General features: G+C 42.1%; 1 protein-coding gene across 1 annotated transcript; it reads right to left on the bottom strand.

Moving 5' to 3' along the window:
- Nucleotides 1–3033: 3033 nt before the first annotated feature.
- Nucleotides 3034–11206, bottom strand: rdm1 (RAD52 motif containing 1). Its single transcript, XM_063215192.1, has 7 exons — nucleotides 11026–11206; nucleotides 10706–10885; nucleotides 9953–10078; nucleotides 8686–8878; nucleotides 8372–8470; nucleotides 5535–5614; nucleotides 3034–3496 (listed from the first exon to the last, which is right to left on the bottom strand). Exons 1-7 carry the CDS (start codon nucleotides 11131–11133, stop codon nucleotides 3407–3409), a joined length of 876 nt encoding a protein of 291 aa, XP_063071262.1. The 5' UTR covers nucleotides 11134–11206; the 3' UTR covers nucleotides 3034–3406.
- Nucleotides 11207–13862: the final 2656 nt, after the last annotated feature.

Genomic DNA, 13862 nt, shown 5'->3' with positions numbered 1-13862 from the left:
TTTGATGGTGTATCAATGCTCTTGTTGCACATGGTCTCAGCTTTTTGTCAAATAATTAATGCCAAGCGTTATCCATACAATCTGCTGCTGAACCTCTCATTCATGAGAACCACTACCTTCTCCAGAATCGTCTTGCCATTCTCCTCAATGTTTGGTGAGAGCATGGCCACTTTTTAGTTGCCTCTGTAAAATGAACCATGTTTTCTATGCTGTCCTCTTCCATTTATTTATTTCATCAGTGGTTTTGAAGGCTCAGACCTCATCGGAACCTGTTGAAAGACTACTTCTGCCAATTTCAATATGCTGTTGTATTGGTTATGCTACCCTTGACTTGTCAGTATCTGGTGATGCTGCATTTTTCGGCTCAGTGCTTTCCGAAATCTGATCTACTCTAATAGGGGCAGATTTTGTTAACATTTAAAAAAATCTCAACATAGACCTACTCCAAAAAATTTCCCAAAAGGTGTCGTTGTTTGATGGTTGTCTGCTGATGTTACATAACCTTTTGGATGTTTTGGGAATAAATCAAGATTTTTTTTTTTTTATGTCAACAAACACCTGCCCCTATTACAATGACCAGGGTCTCGATAAAGGCTGAAAAAAAATCTAATTTACTGACAAGTCCAGGGTAGAGTGAGCATTACAACTGCATGTTGAAATTGGCTGGTGCTCCTTTAACGCACAGAACAATAGCATGTCTTTGACCTTGGCCAAACGTGTTGTTAAGGTTCTGGATGCCAATCAAAGGGTCTGGGTTTGGCCACACATCAGCCACAGCGGCTGCACATCTATCCTTTGTCGAGTGGAGAAAACTGGAATTGGCACATTGGCAGTGACAAAGCTGTGGCAATTGCCCTCCATCTGGGAATAAGCATCTCATTTAGACAGGCAGGTAGGGTTTTTGGTGAGTCAAGTGCTTCAGGTATTTTTTTTTGTAAATTTACAATCACCACATTTGGTGCAGACATCTGGACAACCAAAAAGTGAAACAGCTCTAGTTTGTTCAGGAGATTCTCCTCAAAGTTCACCTGGTCAAAGCTATTGTAGTGACCACACTCAACTCTATGAGAGGTTTGGTGGCTGGTGTTACCAGTACAGCATCATGCCTGGATTCCAATGGTCTTTCTGACTGTACAAGCCTTGTCATGTCCCAAACAATGGAATTGCTAAAGTGATACGGTCACATTTTTGGAAATAAGCTTATTTTACACCTCCCCTGAGTTAAATAATAGGGTTTCGCCGTTCTCCTGTACTTTTGGACGTTCTCTGGGTATGGCAGTGCAAATTTTAACTCCAAGCTAGCAGTTAACATTGAGTCCTATGAGACCAGCTGGCGGCTAACTGGTCTCATAGGACTCAATGTTAACTGTCATTTTTCAAGAATGCTACCGTCTACTCTTATAAATAAGGTCAAGAATAGTTGCAATAACGACGCCATCATCCAATTCGGCACAAATGTTCATAAGTGTAGGAAGGGCAGAGATGTGCAGTACTGGACAAGCTTGGGTTTTTCTTGGGAACAGGTAAGGGGGCTTTAAGAAAAACAGTTTAAGGGTCACTGGTCTAGGGGTTAATAATTCAGGTACAGAATTAGGTTAGGGTTCAAGTAATGTTAAAAGCCCATTAGGTCATTTCGCCGAAGCAGCCCACGTCAACAGAGCACCAAGACTGGTGATGAGCTGAATAGCATCCAAACAATTCTCTGTGAGGACATTTTTTCCGGTAATTACTTGTGATTCATCTCCGACCATTAACCCAACACTGACATTTCTGTTCTAGCCAAAACTAAAAAACAAAATGCCTTCTTCTTTACAGATTGGGGTGATGGACGGCTTTTGTTTTGGTGCAGGCACAGTTTACATTATTCAGCGCTCACAAACGCAGAAGTGACCGCTCCTTGCCGTTGCAGTGGGGCTTTGCTGGGCTGGGGCCAGGGACACCTAATAGGGCTGGATGGAAGTCTTTCGCAATCAGGCAGGATGAGGATGATGATGGCAAGCTGGCAGCATGGCCGTAACTACCATTGAGGACACAGAGGTCATGTCCTCTGTATTTTTTTTTTAGAAATATAAAATTTGTCTATGATGAAAATCGATCAATGATCAACAATGATGAATTCAGTCTGTATATGCCACCCCCATTTATCCTCAAGGCAGTGATTAATGAAAACAAACTTAAAAGTTTGACTGAAGTATTTGAAGCATTCTAAATTTACAGTATACAGTACAAAACGCAGTATTTGACCTCGGTATTTGAAAATGTCTGGTTACGGCCCTGGCTGGAAGGAAGTCTTTCGAAATCAGGCAGGATGATGATGGCAAGCTGGCAGGCTTCACTCTGCGTGTCTATGATCTCTTTGATGATCTGTCTATTCCGTGTTTGTAATTGTGTGGGTGCTGCTGGCCGAAACGTGCAGTGAATGCGGCTGTACGGTGTGTGTGTGCGTGTGTGCGTGTGTGTGCGTGTGTGCGTGTGTGCGTGTGTGTGCGTGTGTGCGTGTGTGTGTGTGTGTGCGTGTGCTTTTTTCTCTCTCCAAAACTCAAGAAGGTCGGATAAACATGAATCACAACCTGGCTCTTACTCTGCACCAAACTTGTGCTCGGCTCTCAACACTGTATCTCTGGAGACTACACACAGCTTGAGTATTCGCAGTATGGAGGCAGCTGGAGACGATGGAGAATAGCACTGTTCATTCCAGAGTCCAACTTCTGAAGCCTGCCCTGCATGTCTGGGAAAGAAGCTTTGGTCTATGTACCGCTTGTAGGTATGGAGTCACAGGACAGGGGTGCGTTTCTCGGCTGCGTAGTTGTTAGCCAGTTAGCAACTTGGGTAGTTGCCAATGGGAAATTGCATTGAAAACTACAGAGTAGCTAAAGTAGTTAGCAACTAAGGTTTTGAGAAATGCACCCCAGAGTTGGTAATAAATACCGCAATGAAGGTCATTTTACAACTTCCATATCTCTAATCCAACACCATTGCCACTGAACCACACAGCTGGCTGAATGAAGGTCTTTTTAAAAACATTACCAAGCATTAAAATAAATATGTCTTTATTTACAAACAAAATAAAGTGTGATATGAAAAAATAATGTAACTTTAGTAACACACCAACAGTCCTTAACATTTTAGAGGAAAGGGGTTTCAGCGACAACATCAACAGTTCTAGCCGGTGAAAGATCAGCATCGTATCAAAGTATAGAAAGAAACTCTAACTCTCGACTACTGTAATCTGACACATATCTGGGGTCTATGTATTGTACATATGGTATCATGAATGACACTGTGTGTGTGTGTGTGTGTGTGTGTGTGTGTGTGTGTGTGTGTGTGTGTGTGTGTGTGTGTGTGTGTGTGTGTGTGTGTGTGTGTGTGTGTGTGTGTGTGTGTGTGTGTGTGTGTGTGTGTCAGGCTAGTCGGTCACATGCAGACTGAGGTCCCAGGTCAGGTCCTCTTCCTCCTCCTCACCCCCCTCATACTCACTCCATGGGATGTCATTCACCTGACAGGGTGCAGAGAAACACAGTCAGAACATAGTACACGTTGACATTGGTAGTACCACCTTGATATTGCATAGTAATATACAATCATCTTGGGTCATATCTTACTATTACCTGGTAATACACATTGATCTTTGTATTACTACCTTAGTATTATGTTGTAATCACATGGATCTTGTGGTATAATTGTTTTAATATTACATAGAAATACATGTTGATCTTGGTATTACTACCTTGGCATAATCAGGTAAAATACAATCATCTTGATATTTCTCTAACTATTACCTAGTAATACTGTACACATTGTTCGTGGTATCAAGTTTACTATTTCAATATTTCGTGGTAATAAACATTGATCTTGGTATTACTAGCTTGTGAGTTCCTGGGTAATGCATACACCGTATATTCTTGGCATCAGCCAGTAATACTCAATGATCCTGGGACTGTAGTAACTACAAGTTGTAGCTTCCCTTCCATGTGCTACAGTATGTGATATGATGTGGAATGCATATGTTTTGTTTTCGTTTTTTTCTGTCTTCTTCTTCTTTCACTCCACTTTTTTTGGTCTGGCACTCTGAATACTGAAAGCAGATGTGCTTCAGGCTTGGAAATGTGTACAGGGTCTCCCATACGTGTGTCAAGGGGCGAGAGTTTGTGTCCCCTCTGCTGTGCAGGACTCACAGGCATAACTATGCATACATTATTATGTAATACATTAGGGCAGTGGTTCCCAACCTATGGGTCGCCAAAGATCCAGAGAGGGTCGCAGCCTTCTTGTTTTTAAGGAGTTTAATTTTAATACCATATATAGCCCATGTTGAATAAATGACAAAGTATCTAAACATCAAAATGTTGTGCTACATTAAACATTTCTTCTATATTTTACCAAAGACAAATAAAATTACATAGCTAAAATGAGTTTTCGCAGGAAACAGAGTATCATGTTACTCCCTCTCGTGCGGGCCCTCACGCAGTTGGGTCACCAAATCTTACAATGGTCAAAATATGGGTCCCTGAAGAAAAAGGTTGGGAACCACTGCATTAGGGCACAGTTTTGCAGTGCAATTCATATCCCCCAACAGGGTCAAAGACTTGACGGATATTCTGCACAGTAAAAAGCCAGATGCTGGTAGTACGTCGTCAGTGTGCAGACCACTTCCTCTTACAGTAGTACAGTTGAGCTTTTGTTATCCTTAGCGTCTAAAGTATGTATGTGCACACCAAATGTGGCAAGCGGGAAGTGTGCAGCAACCCATTTATAGCGACCAAACATGCCTCCATAATCCTCTGACATTCACAGTACAACTTTAAGTGGCTATGTGACAGTGACACAGTCGTGTTCAAATGTATTCAACCCCCAGTGCTATGAAGGTTTTAAGGAAATTCAGTGTATATTTGTAACAGTGCTCATAATGAAATCTTACAAGGACATCAACATTAGCTGAATGCAATTGTGATGATCTGATGTACTTTCAAATGAGGGAGTGTGGGAACTGTTTTTGTTTCCCAACTTTTGGGAGCTGAGAAATTAGGTATTCCTGATTTACTTGGGGAAAACTTAAAAAGTAAAGAAGACACGCTCACACTATCGCCTAATGGTTTGCACAGTTCTTAACTAGGTGCTGAATCCCACATAAACCATAAATGAATAAAGGAAGCAAAGGACAGCACTCTTCAAATTGTTCAGTGTTTATTCGCCCAAGAGTGCTGTCCTTTGCTTCCTTCACTTGAGGGAAACCCCATATGAAGTTTCTACGCAGCGGCCATCACAGAAATGAATTTTGCTTCAAAAGCATAGTTTTTATATACATACCATTATTTTTATTCCATTTTTATTTTTTATTTTTATTTATTTTATTTTATTTTTATTTTTATTTATTTTTGCTTCAACAAGGAATGCACAATTTCGTTGTGCTTGCCACAATGACAAATAAAAGACATTGTATTGTATTGTATTGTATTGTATTGTATATATGCTGAATGTGCTCCTGACATACTGTATGCCTGTACAGGTGAGGTGGTGGGACGTGCATACTGTACCTTTAGGGTTCCTTCCTCCTCATCATCAGGGAAGACCTCATCAGGGTCACTTCTACACTCCACTGCAACTTTCCCATTACCTGCAGTGCACACACAGGATTTAATCAGTGGTGTAGTCCACTTTTTTGAAGTGGGTATACTGTATATTTGAGCATTTTTGTGGTGGGTATGCTGTGCCATTCTAAATACTGCATCAATCAATTTTAGGTGGGTATAAGTAAATCCCTGACATTTTAAGGTGCATACACCTGCGTTCTACGTAGACTACACCACTGGGTTTAATGACACTGGGTGTGCCTTTTCCGGTAGACAAGGTAAAAACCCCTGCGCTGATCAGGCAGCAATGTTAAGGGAGAAGCAAACTAAGAAAGGCTGAGTTAGGTGAGCAGCAAAACGGTCTTAAATCCGCATGGATCTTGTCCCCCATTTAGTCCAACAATTTACATCAGGTTGTCTGCGGTTATTTGTCCATCCTCTGACCAAATCAATTCCCATTTCATCCCAGATGTTTTCTTTTTTTCCTTAACACAAATAGACAAACTACAAGCCCAATTACAACACCCTGCCCCTCCCTCCGGGAGCGGGATAACCACCTAATCCATAGAGTCAGTTGGTCCGCTTGGTCAAACAAATGGGGGCGGATGGGGAGGAGCAGTACCAAAGGCTTTGCTGTATGAATACAAGGTACACGTATATGACATGTACTGATACTTTATTGTAATTATATATCCGGTCTTCCCTTTTCTGCAATTACACTGAATATGTTGTTTGCACGGGTATGCATGCTGTTTTGTGTACTTTTACTTTTTTTTTATTCTATCCTATCCTGTTTTGTTCTATTCTACTATATCTGAACAGAACAGAAACACATGAAATTGAATTATTCTATTCTATTCTATTCTATTCTATTCTATTCTATTCTATTCTATGTGCTTTTTAATCAGAACCAGCTAGCAGGAAGAAAGCGAATGTGCATGTGGATGAGGAGTGCATGGGCGTAATTAGTTGTACACAGTGGAGAGTGGGAACAGCAGTGTAGAACAGAGGGCAGAGGCGGTTGGCCCCAAAGGCGCTGACCACAATCTGCTGCGGAGGAGAGGAGGTCTGGCTGGACCTCTTGGGGAAAACAGAGGACCGACCGTGAACCTCACAGGAAACTCAAGACTTGACTGGAGGTCAGCTAGAAAAGCTGCATTACATTACACAAGGCTGTTTTTGGCAAAAGCCCAAAAAATGGAGATGGAAAAAAGTTCAGAGCACATTGTGCACTATATAGAACTTCATAGTGTGGAGACAGTGGATTTATAGAACCATTTTCAAGATCAGTTTATCACGGGGGAAAAAAAACAATCATGTGGGATTAAGGTGTAAGTATAGTCACACTTGCAGCAATATGGGGTTAGATGTCTTGCTCCAGGAAATTTGAGCCACCTGTGAGGATGCAGGAGTGTAGTTAGAGTTCACTCCCCCCTCCCCCCTCCCACATTCTTCCCACTAGTACGGAATTTCAGCTACAATTCCCAAAACCATTGAGGCATTAAGCAGCTGCAGGGACAGTGGGATAGTATGGGAAGACATATCTGCAGGAGAATCTTGATGTACAACGACACTCCAGTGGAACGCTGTAATTGTGAAAAAACGTAACAACAATTGTACTGCACTACTGCCCGCTAGTAATAACACACTACATTCGTAATACATTGCGACTTGGTCATGGCCATTCTGATAACAGCAAATTATTTAACAGGGACCATGTCTTACCGGGCGAATACACCGGCGGCGACAAGATTTAGCAGTGAATCGCTGAACTGTGCAGCAAGAACAATATGAGCAATAGAAGCGACAGAGTATGTCTGTTAAAAGTAGGATGCAAGCATTCCAATACTTCCACAAGTGAGGGGGAGGAGCAGATCATGTCCCATCATGCAATGTACTTCTTGGAGCTAAATTTCTCAATCAGAAAGCCATTTATCTAGAAGGAATGTCTTTGGTTTGCATGAAAATATTAGTCATTGTTATATTCTGCGTTTACTATAGGGGTTTTTAAATTTTAAATTGGTTCACAAAAAATGACCATTTTCCCAACATCATGACGATGGTCACGTATATGTCCTGATACAGTATATATAGGCTCACACTTCAGAATGAATTATAGAGGGATGTGCGAAAGTAGGTAACCAAACAAAGGAAGGAGGTGCAAGGTGGCTAAGTATGACTGTTATGTCTATCTGTAATCTCTGTAGCACTGTAATTACTGTAAATGTTGATTTAACTATGCATGCGGATCACCCATGTAACCTGTGGCTGTGTTCATTGTTCAGGCACAGAGAAACCCTGTGGATTGTATTACCGGTACTACATTTATTTTATTTCATATACTTGGGAGTATACTGTAAATGTACTTCAAGCATACCAATGAATATATTTATAATACAATGCATTACGGTTACATTGTATACTTAGGTATATAATAATGAACAGCAAGTAACAATAAAATGTCAAAGAAGTGTACGCCAACACACTCTTTACCATACGAATGCATGCGTGTTTGGAGCATAATTTCAAAAGTAGACTTGTAGTGCACTTAAAGCTGTCCAAAATCGGTGTCAACTTGGTATACTCAGTGTGCTGAAGTACTGCTTTAGTAGTGCTCCAGCGCACTAATAGTGCAATGATGCACATTTTAAAAGTAAGTACCAAGTATAGCCATCTAATGTACGCTTTAAGTATGTGTTTTTCACCGGAGATAAACATTTGAAAAAACTCTGGAAAAAAAGTTGCTTACACATTAAGTCTTCTAAGTGACCTAGTAGTGATACATGAGGTAAAGCACTCACCCAGAACGATGAGCATTACCCTCTCGAAGGCGTTGACCACTGCTTTGTCCCGGGCCCACTTCTGTAGCTTTCCCCTCTTCAACAAGACCACCTCAGGCCCTGAGAAAGACATTACATTACAATACAAGACATTACAATTCATTACAATACAATAGCATACATTTACAATTACAAATTCAATACACATAATGTTATTGCAGTACACCACAGTACACATTACTGTATATCACATCACAATATGTTACATTACACTAGTGTTTCTCATCCCCCCCCAAGCCTCCCTGTGGGGCCAGGTAATTGAGGCCAACACTCACGGTCGTCCCCATCCAGGGGCTCCTCTGTGACTCCGATGCCCCGGCAGGAGGCTCCGTGCTGGGGGAGGGTGAGCTCCACCACGCAGCCGTACTTGAGATACAGCTCCTGGCTACCTGTGGCCTCAGACTGCCCCCTCAGCAGGGCGTCCAGGCCCGCACCACCAGGTGCGCTGCAGCTGGAGAAATCCTTCATCTGACACAAAACACACCACAGCAACAACAGGAAAGCTTATTACAGCTTTTTACAAGTAGGCATACTTAGAGTGTTAAGGCACAAAGGTTAAGCAAACAGGTCAAAAGATTAAGCAACAACAGAAACCTTTCCCTCGTCTTTATAAATATATCAGTGATATGACTGACTCCAGCAAGCATTGTGCCTATGCTACACTGCTATTGTAGCAGGTCTACTACACTAACAAACCAAGTTCAACCTCACTGTAGTACGGATGGATAATTCTCAATGTAAAAGTGTATAGTGAGTGACCCATCACAGGTGATAAAAGTGAAAGTAGAAGTAAAAAAAAGGTACTGCTACAGTTTCCTTCCAACAGCGTCACAGAGGAACTGCTCAACAGTTATAGTTACTGTACACTACAGCACCTGTCACACGGGTGCAACTACAACTGTTCCCAGCTAAGAACATCTGGATGTAAAGCAATTTTATTAAGGAAGACCCAGGTGAGACCCAGGTAGGTGTAAATAGCATTTTTTCCCTGCGGCACACAGGCAAAGCTACTGCTGTTCCAAAATAAATACACCATGGTGTAAATAGCAAAAATGACAATTTGGCCCATGGGTGAATCTCTATATTCAATTAACCCTGTATGTTGATTGTAGATATAACACCCTGAGTGTAAATAGTATTTTTGGATTTTTGCATTTGGGTGTAGATAGCATTTTTTCCTAAACACACTCTTGCATCTACTACTGTGCCAAGCTAAATACATCTGGATGTGAACAGCAACAGTGAGCATTTGCCCCTGTGTGTGGATAACAATGTTCAACTGCCCCCCTTGGTTGATTGATGTGACCTGAGAGTAAATAGCATTCTTGTCTAGAAACACACACAGATGACACATGGGTGTATATAGCATTTTAAGTCATTCTTTGGATGACTTTCTTGGCTGGTTGGATCAAATTTGTGTCAGTTTTAAAAGTTTTTCTGGAGATGGAATAACCAAGCATAACATTATGTAATATCATATACTAATGTAGTAGTAACACCATGTTTTTACTTTTGACACCGGCAGGACTATCTGTTGCTCACCGTGAGGATGTGTGTGGACCAGCCGTTGAATCCCAGGTAGTGGTTGGCCAGCTCCTGACACCTGGCGTGGCTAAGGGGCCTGGGATTGATACCGAAGGACGGGTTCACCTTGGTGCTCAAGCGGACCTGGGATGAGAGATCAAGCAACGGTGTTGAAAACAGGGCAACTTTTCCGGGGCGCTGCAGCGCAGCGCGATAAGCCCCCCACGTTTGGGCTTACATTGCCCACGGGGACCCTGATTCGAGGCTGGCCGGTGTCATTTCCCGACCCTGCCCAATCTCTCTTTCTTCCAGTGATTTACTCTCACACTGTCCTATAATAATAAAAGCCAAGAAGCCCCCAAAAATACTTTCCAAAAAAGGAAAGAAAGAAAACAGGGCAACTTTTCTTATTATAGGCCGCCTACTGTCTCAACGTGGGAAGAAGAAGGAGGAGCAGGAGGAGGAGGAGGAGGAGGAGGAGGAGGAGAAGAAGGAGGAAGAGAAGAAGGAGGAGGCGGAAGCCACTCTGCAGCTGCTTCAACACTGCAGATCTTAAAATGCTTACACACACACTTCACTTTTCCACTAACACTATTACCGAATATGTGTCGGGCAGCATGGCTTCTACATTTTTGTTTTCCACTGGCCTCTGATTGTTGGAAACCACTGTCGGTCAAAACATTAAGCTCACGTGGTTGGCTTCCAGTGTCTTGCCCCTCCTCACAACACCGTGTTTATAAACAAAAAAAAACATCTATAGGCCTACTTTACCTTTACAGGTGACCGCTGGAAAAGGCATGTCCTGTCCGTGGCTCTCTGTGCTTTTGACGCGTGTGCAGCGGAGTAGAACTTGACCATTGCATAGAAGCCTGGTTGAGCTAGAGTGGCATTTGGGCTCACCTTCACGAGGTAAAGTGCCCCGAAGGCAGAGAAGATATTCCACACGGCTTCCTATATAAAAAAAAGGTATACAATGTCCCAGTATCAGTTGGTTAGGTAGCTGACATGCCTCTGACTGAGAACAACAAGAAGGTGAAAGAAGCAGAAGGGTGAGTTGCATAACTTGTGCTTGAGGAAGCAGGGATACTTACATAAATATGGGCTTCGGAGTACTCCGGGAGAATGTCCCAGACGAAAAGTGTTTTGTTATTCTCTGTCGGTATTCTAAATTCAATAATATCGACTTCTATTTCCATCATAGATAAACAAATACCCTCACTTCCCCACCACCGCCGCAAACACTGCTCGCTGTCTTTGTCGCTGTCATGCACGTTTTGTTTACTTCCGCATCTCTTCACGCGACCAAACTTCCCGCGCGAAACCAGCAACACTGGAGACTCCTCCCCTGTCAGCAGGATCTGCCTTCAACAGCAGCTACATTGTGACAACTTTGTCACAAAGTAGCATCTTTTCTACTTACCAGTAGTAGAAAGTAACTAATTACATTCAGTCATGAATTAAATTACTTTTATTTGAGCAATTTGTCATTTTGAAAGCAGTTTATTAAAATGGGTAGGCTACTTTTACTTGAGTAGGCCTACATTCAAGTATTTTATTGAATTACAATTGATCCTGCCCTGACTAGTCCTACTGAGTAAAATCAGATTGATAGAGAAAAATGAAATGTGGGAACATCCTTTCGGTGATGCAGCACAAAATTTCATCGCCGACTTAGTCTGGCAAAGTTGTCTATTTGACCTTCAAAGTGACCTCGTTTGGAGTGAATCAAAGTTTCACTGATCACACTGGAAAAATAAGAGGAAAGGGACACCTGTGTTTGTAATGTTAGGCTGGGCTGCTGACCGCTTTGACCGCTCAGGCCGAGGACAAAATCATCTGAAACGGTCACCTCACTCTGCACATACAATGATATAAGGACCGAACTCTGGGCCATTTCTCTTTCTGGGCCCGGGACAACTGTCCCCATTTTCCCCCTCTGTCAACTTCCTTGATGTCATTTGATGGGATGCAGTGTGGTGTAGCCATGTCCTCTGCTGTGCGAGGACATCAAGCTGCCACTAGAGGTCCCTACTGAGCCCTGCACCAGCAGAAGCTCTTGTACTATATTATTACTTGATATATATTGCTTTTTTGCATATGGGGGCTGTTTCAAAACTACATCTCACTGGACTTGTATAGTGGCAGTGTTAATTTTGCTGCAAATCTATGCTGCTATGAGTGAAATGGTCACAAAGAACATTTTGTCTCATTTTGTTTTAGTGTGCTTCCATTCCATGTTCCATTATTTTGCAAACTTACAGTATTCCTTTTGGACAATTAAACGAAATATCAAACTTTATAGTTACAACAGATATGTAGTTTGATATAGTTACATCGCGGCTCATTGAAATTGTGCTGCCTATTGCCAAATTTCATCTTGAATATTTATTTGATCTTGAACACTGCTATGTAATAGACTAATATAATAACTAATAAATTAATAGTATGGCCTACAGTAAGATTTGCAGATAAAGATAGGCATCTTTGCATCATAAATGTAGCCTACATACATTATGTAAATTTACATCACTAGTCTATCTGGAAAGTCAAATTGGCAGACGTGGGGAAGATCCATATTTTCGTGTATTGAAAGTGCATTTTTTTCCCAGTCATAATGAACTGAAGAATTTGATGGTGGTGGTAAGTGAAAAAGGGAACCTTTGTAAAAGGAAAGCATAAATTATTGAAATGAATTACTGAGAATATAACACACTGCGCCTTTAAATTATTTTTGTAACAATTAATTGGGTAGGCCTAATGTTGTAAAATATGTTTGTGACGGGGAAGAAAACATGCCATTGGTAGCTAACCATAATTTTAAGTTTCTTTACAAATGCTGACATAGCCTAAAATGTCATACTGGATTAAGTTTCCTTTTATTAAAACTAGTCATACGTTAAATGCGTGCAAAGTTGTGTGATGCTTTATCAAGTGCTTAATAAAAGCACAAAAATGTGATATCAGCTGTGATTTCAGAGTGGTTTTAGCGATCAAAATACCTACGATACTGCCCTGGATGTGCGGGGCTTGATAAGGAATGAGTGTAGTCAGAGAAAGAAGTTTAGCCACAGACCTCTATGTGTTGCACGATCAAAATGCATACAATCCCAGAATGCACCTGTGACTGATGGGCGGGGACTGATGTCATGGCCACGCCATCCCGCGGGTCGCAGCGAGAGGTACTTGGGACAGAGGCCAGAACTTGTGCCTCGGTCACACACACATTTGTGGCAGCTGCATTGCGTTGTTGTCCCATTAACCATTGGATGATATTGTTCGTGGCAGCGCGTACATATGGCATGTGGTTGTGGCGCTCAGGGCAACACTGTCTCCTTCCTGCGGGACTTTCGAGCTCAATATGAGCTCGAAAGTCCCGCCCCTTAGTTCCGCGTTTCACGGGACCTAAGCTGACCATCTAACAACACGGTAGAGAGTAAATATCTTCTGATCTCAGTCATGATATGCGCTGGGCTACAAATATGCTGTTTAAGAGGCTAGATAAAGATTATTCATGCAGAAGTATCAATGTTTTGTTCCGAGGCCGTCGGCATGAAAAATGTGAAGAAACACAGCTTTCTAAAAAGTTTGGGGGTTCGTACGAAAAATTAAGCAAAAATATCAGAAACAGCATATATGGAGCTCGTGGCACAACTCGAAGGGGATCGAAATATCATTTTAATACCGCCATTGGATTACATGCTACGATTTTCGGCTAAAAACGCTGTTGAGGTCCCATGAAATCGGGGGAAGTGACGTCACTTTCGAGCTCAGTATGGGGCACCTAAGTCTCCACCCCTTCCGGGCGGCTTGTGGGGCTGGCAACGGAAAAACTTTTGACTGGGCTGTAATGGACTGATCAAAGCTATTTTCCGACCCACCTCGCATTTCCCCGTCGATCACACATATGCTGTGCCTCAGAATTAATAAC

Source organism: Engraulis encrasicolus, chromosome 2 (assembly GCF_034702125.1).
Source record: "Engraulis encrasicolus isolate BLACKSEA-1 chromosome 2, IST_EnEncr_1.0, whole genome shotgun sequence".
Classification (NCBI taxonomy): Eukaryota; Metazoa; Chordata; class Actinopteri; order Clupeiformes; family Engraulidae; genus Engraulis; species Engraulis encrasicolus.
The sequence above is the reverse complement of the archived record's forward strand: the minus strand, read 5'-3'. Positions and strand labels throughout refer to the sequence as shown.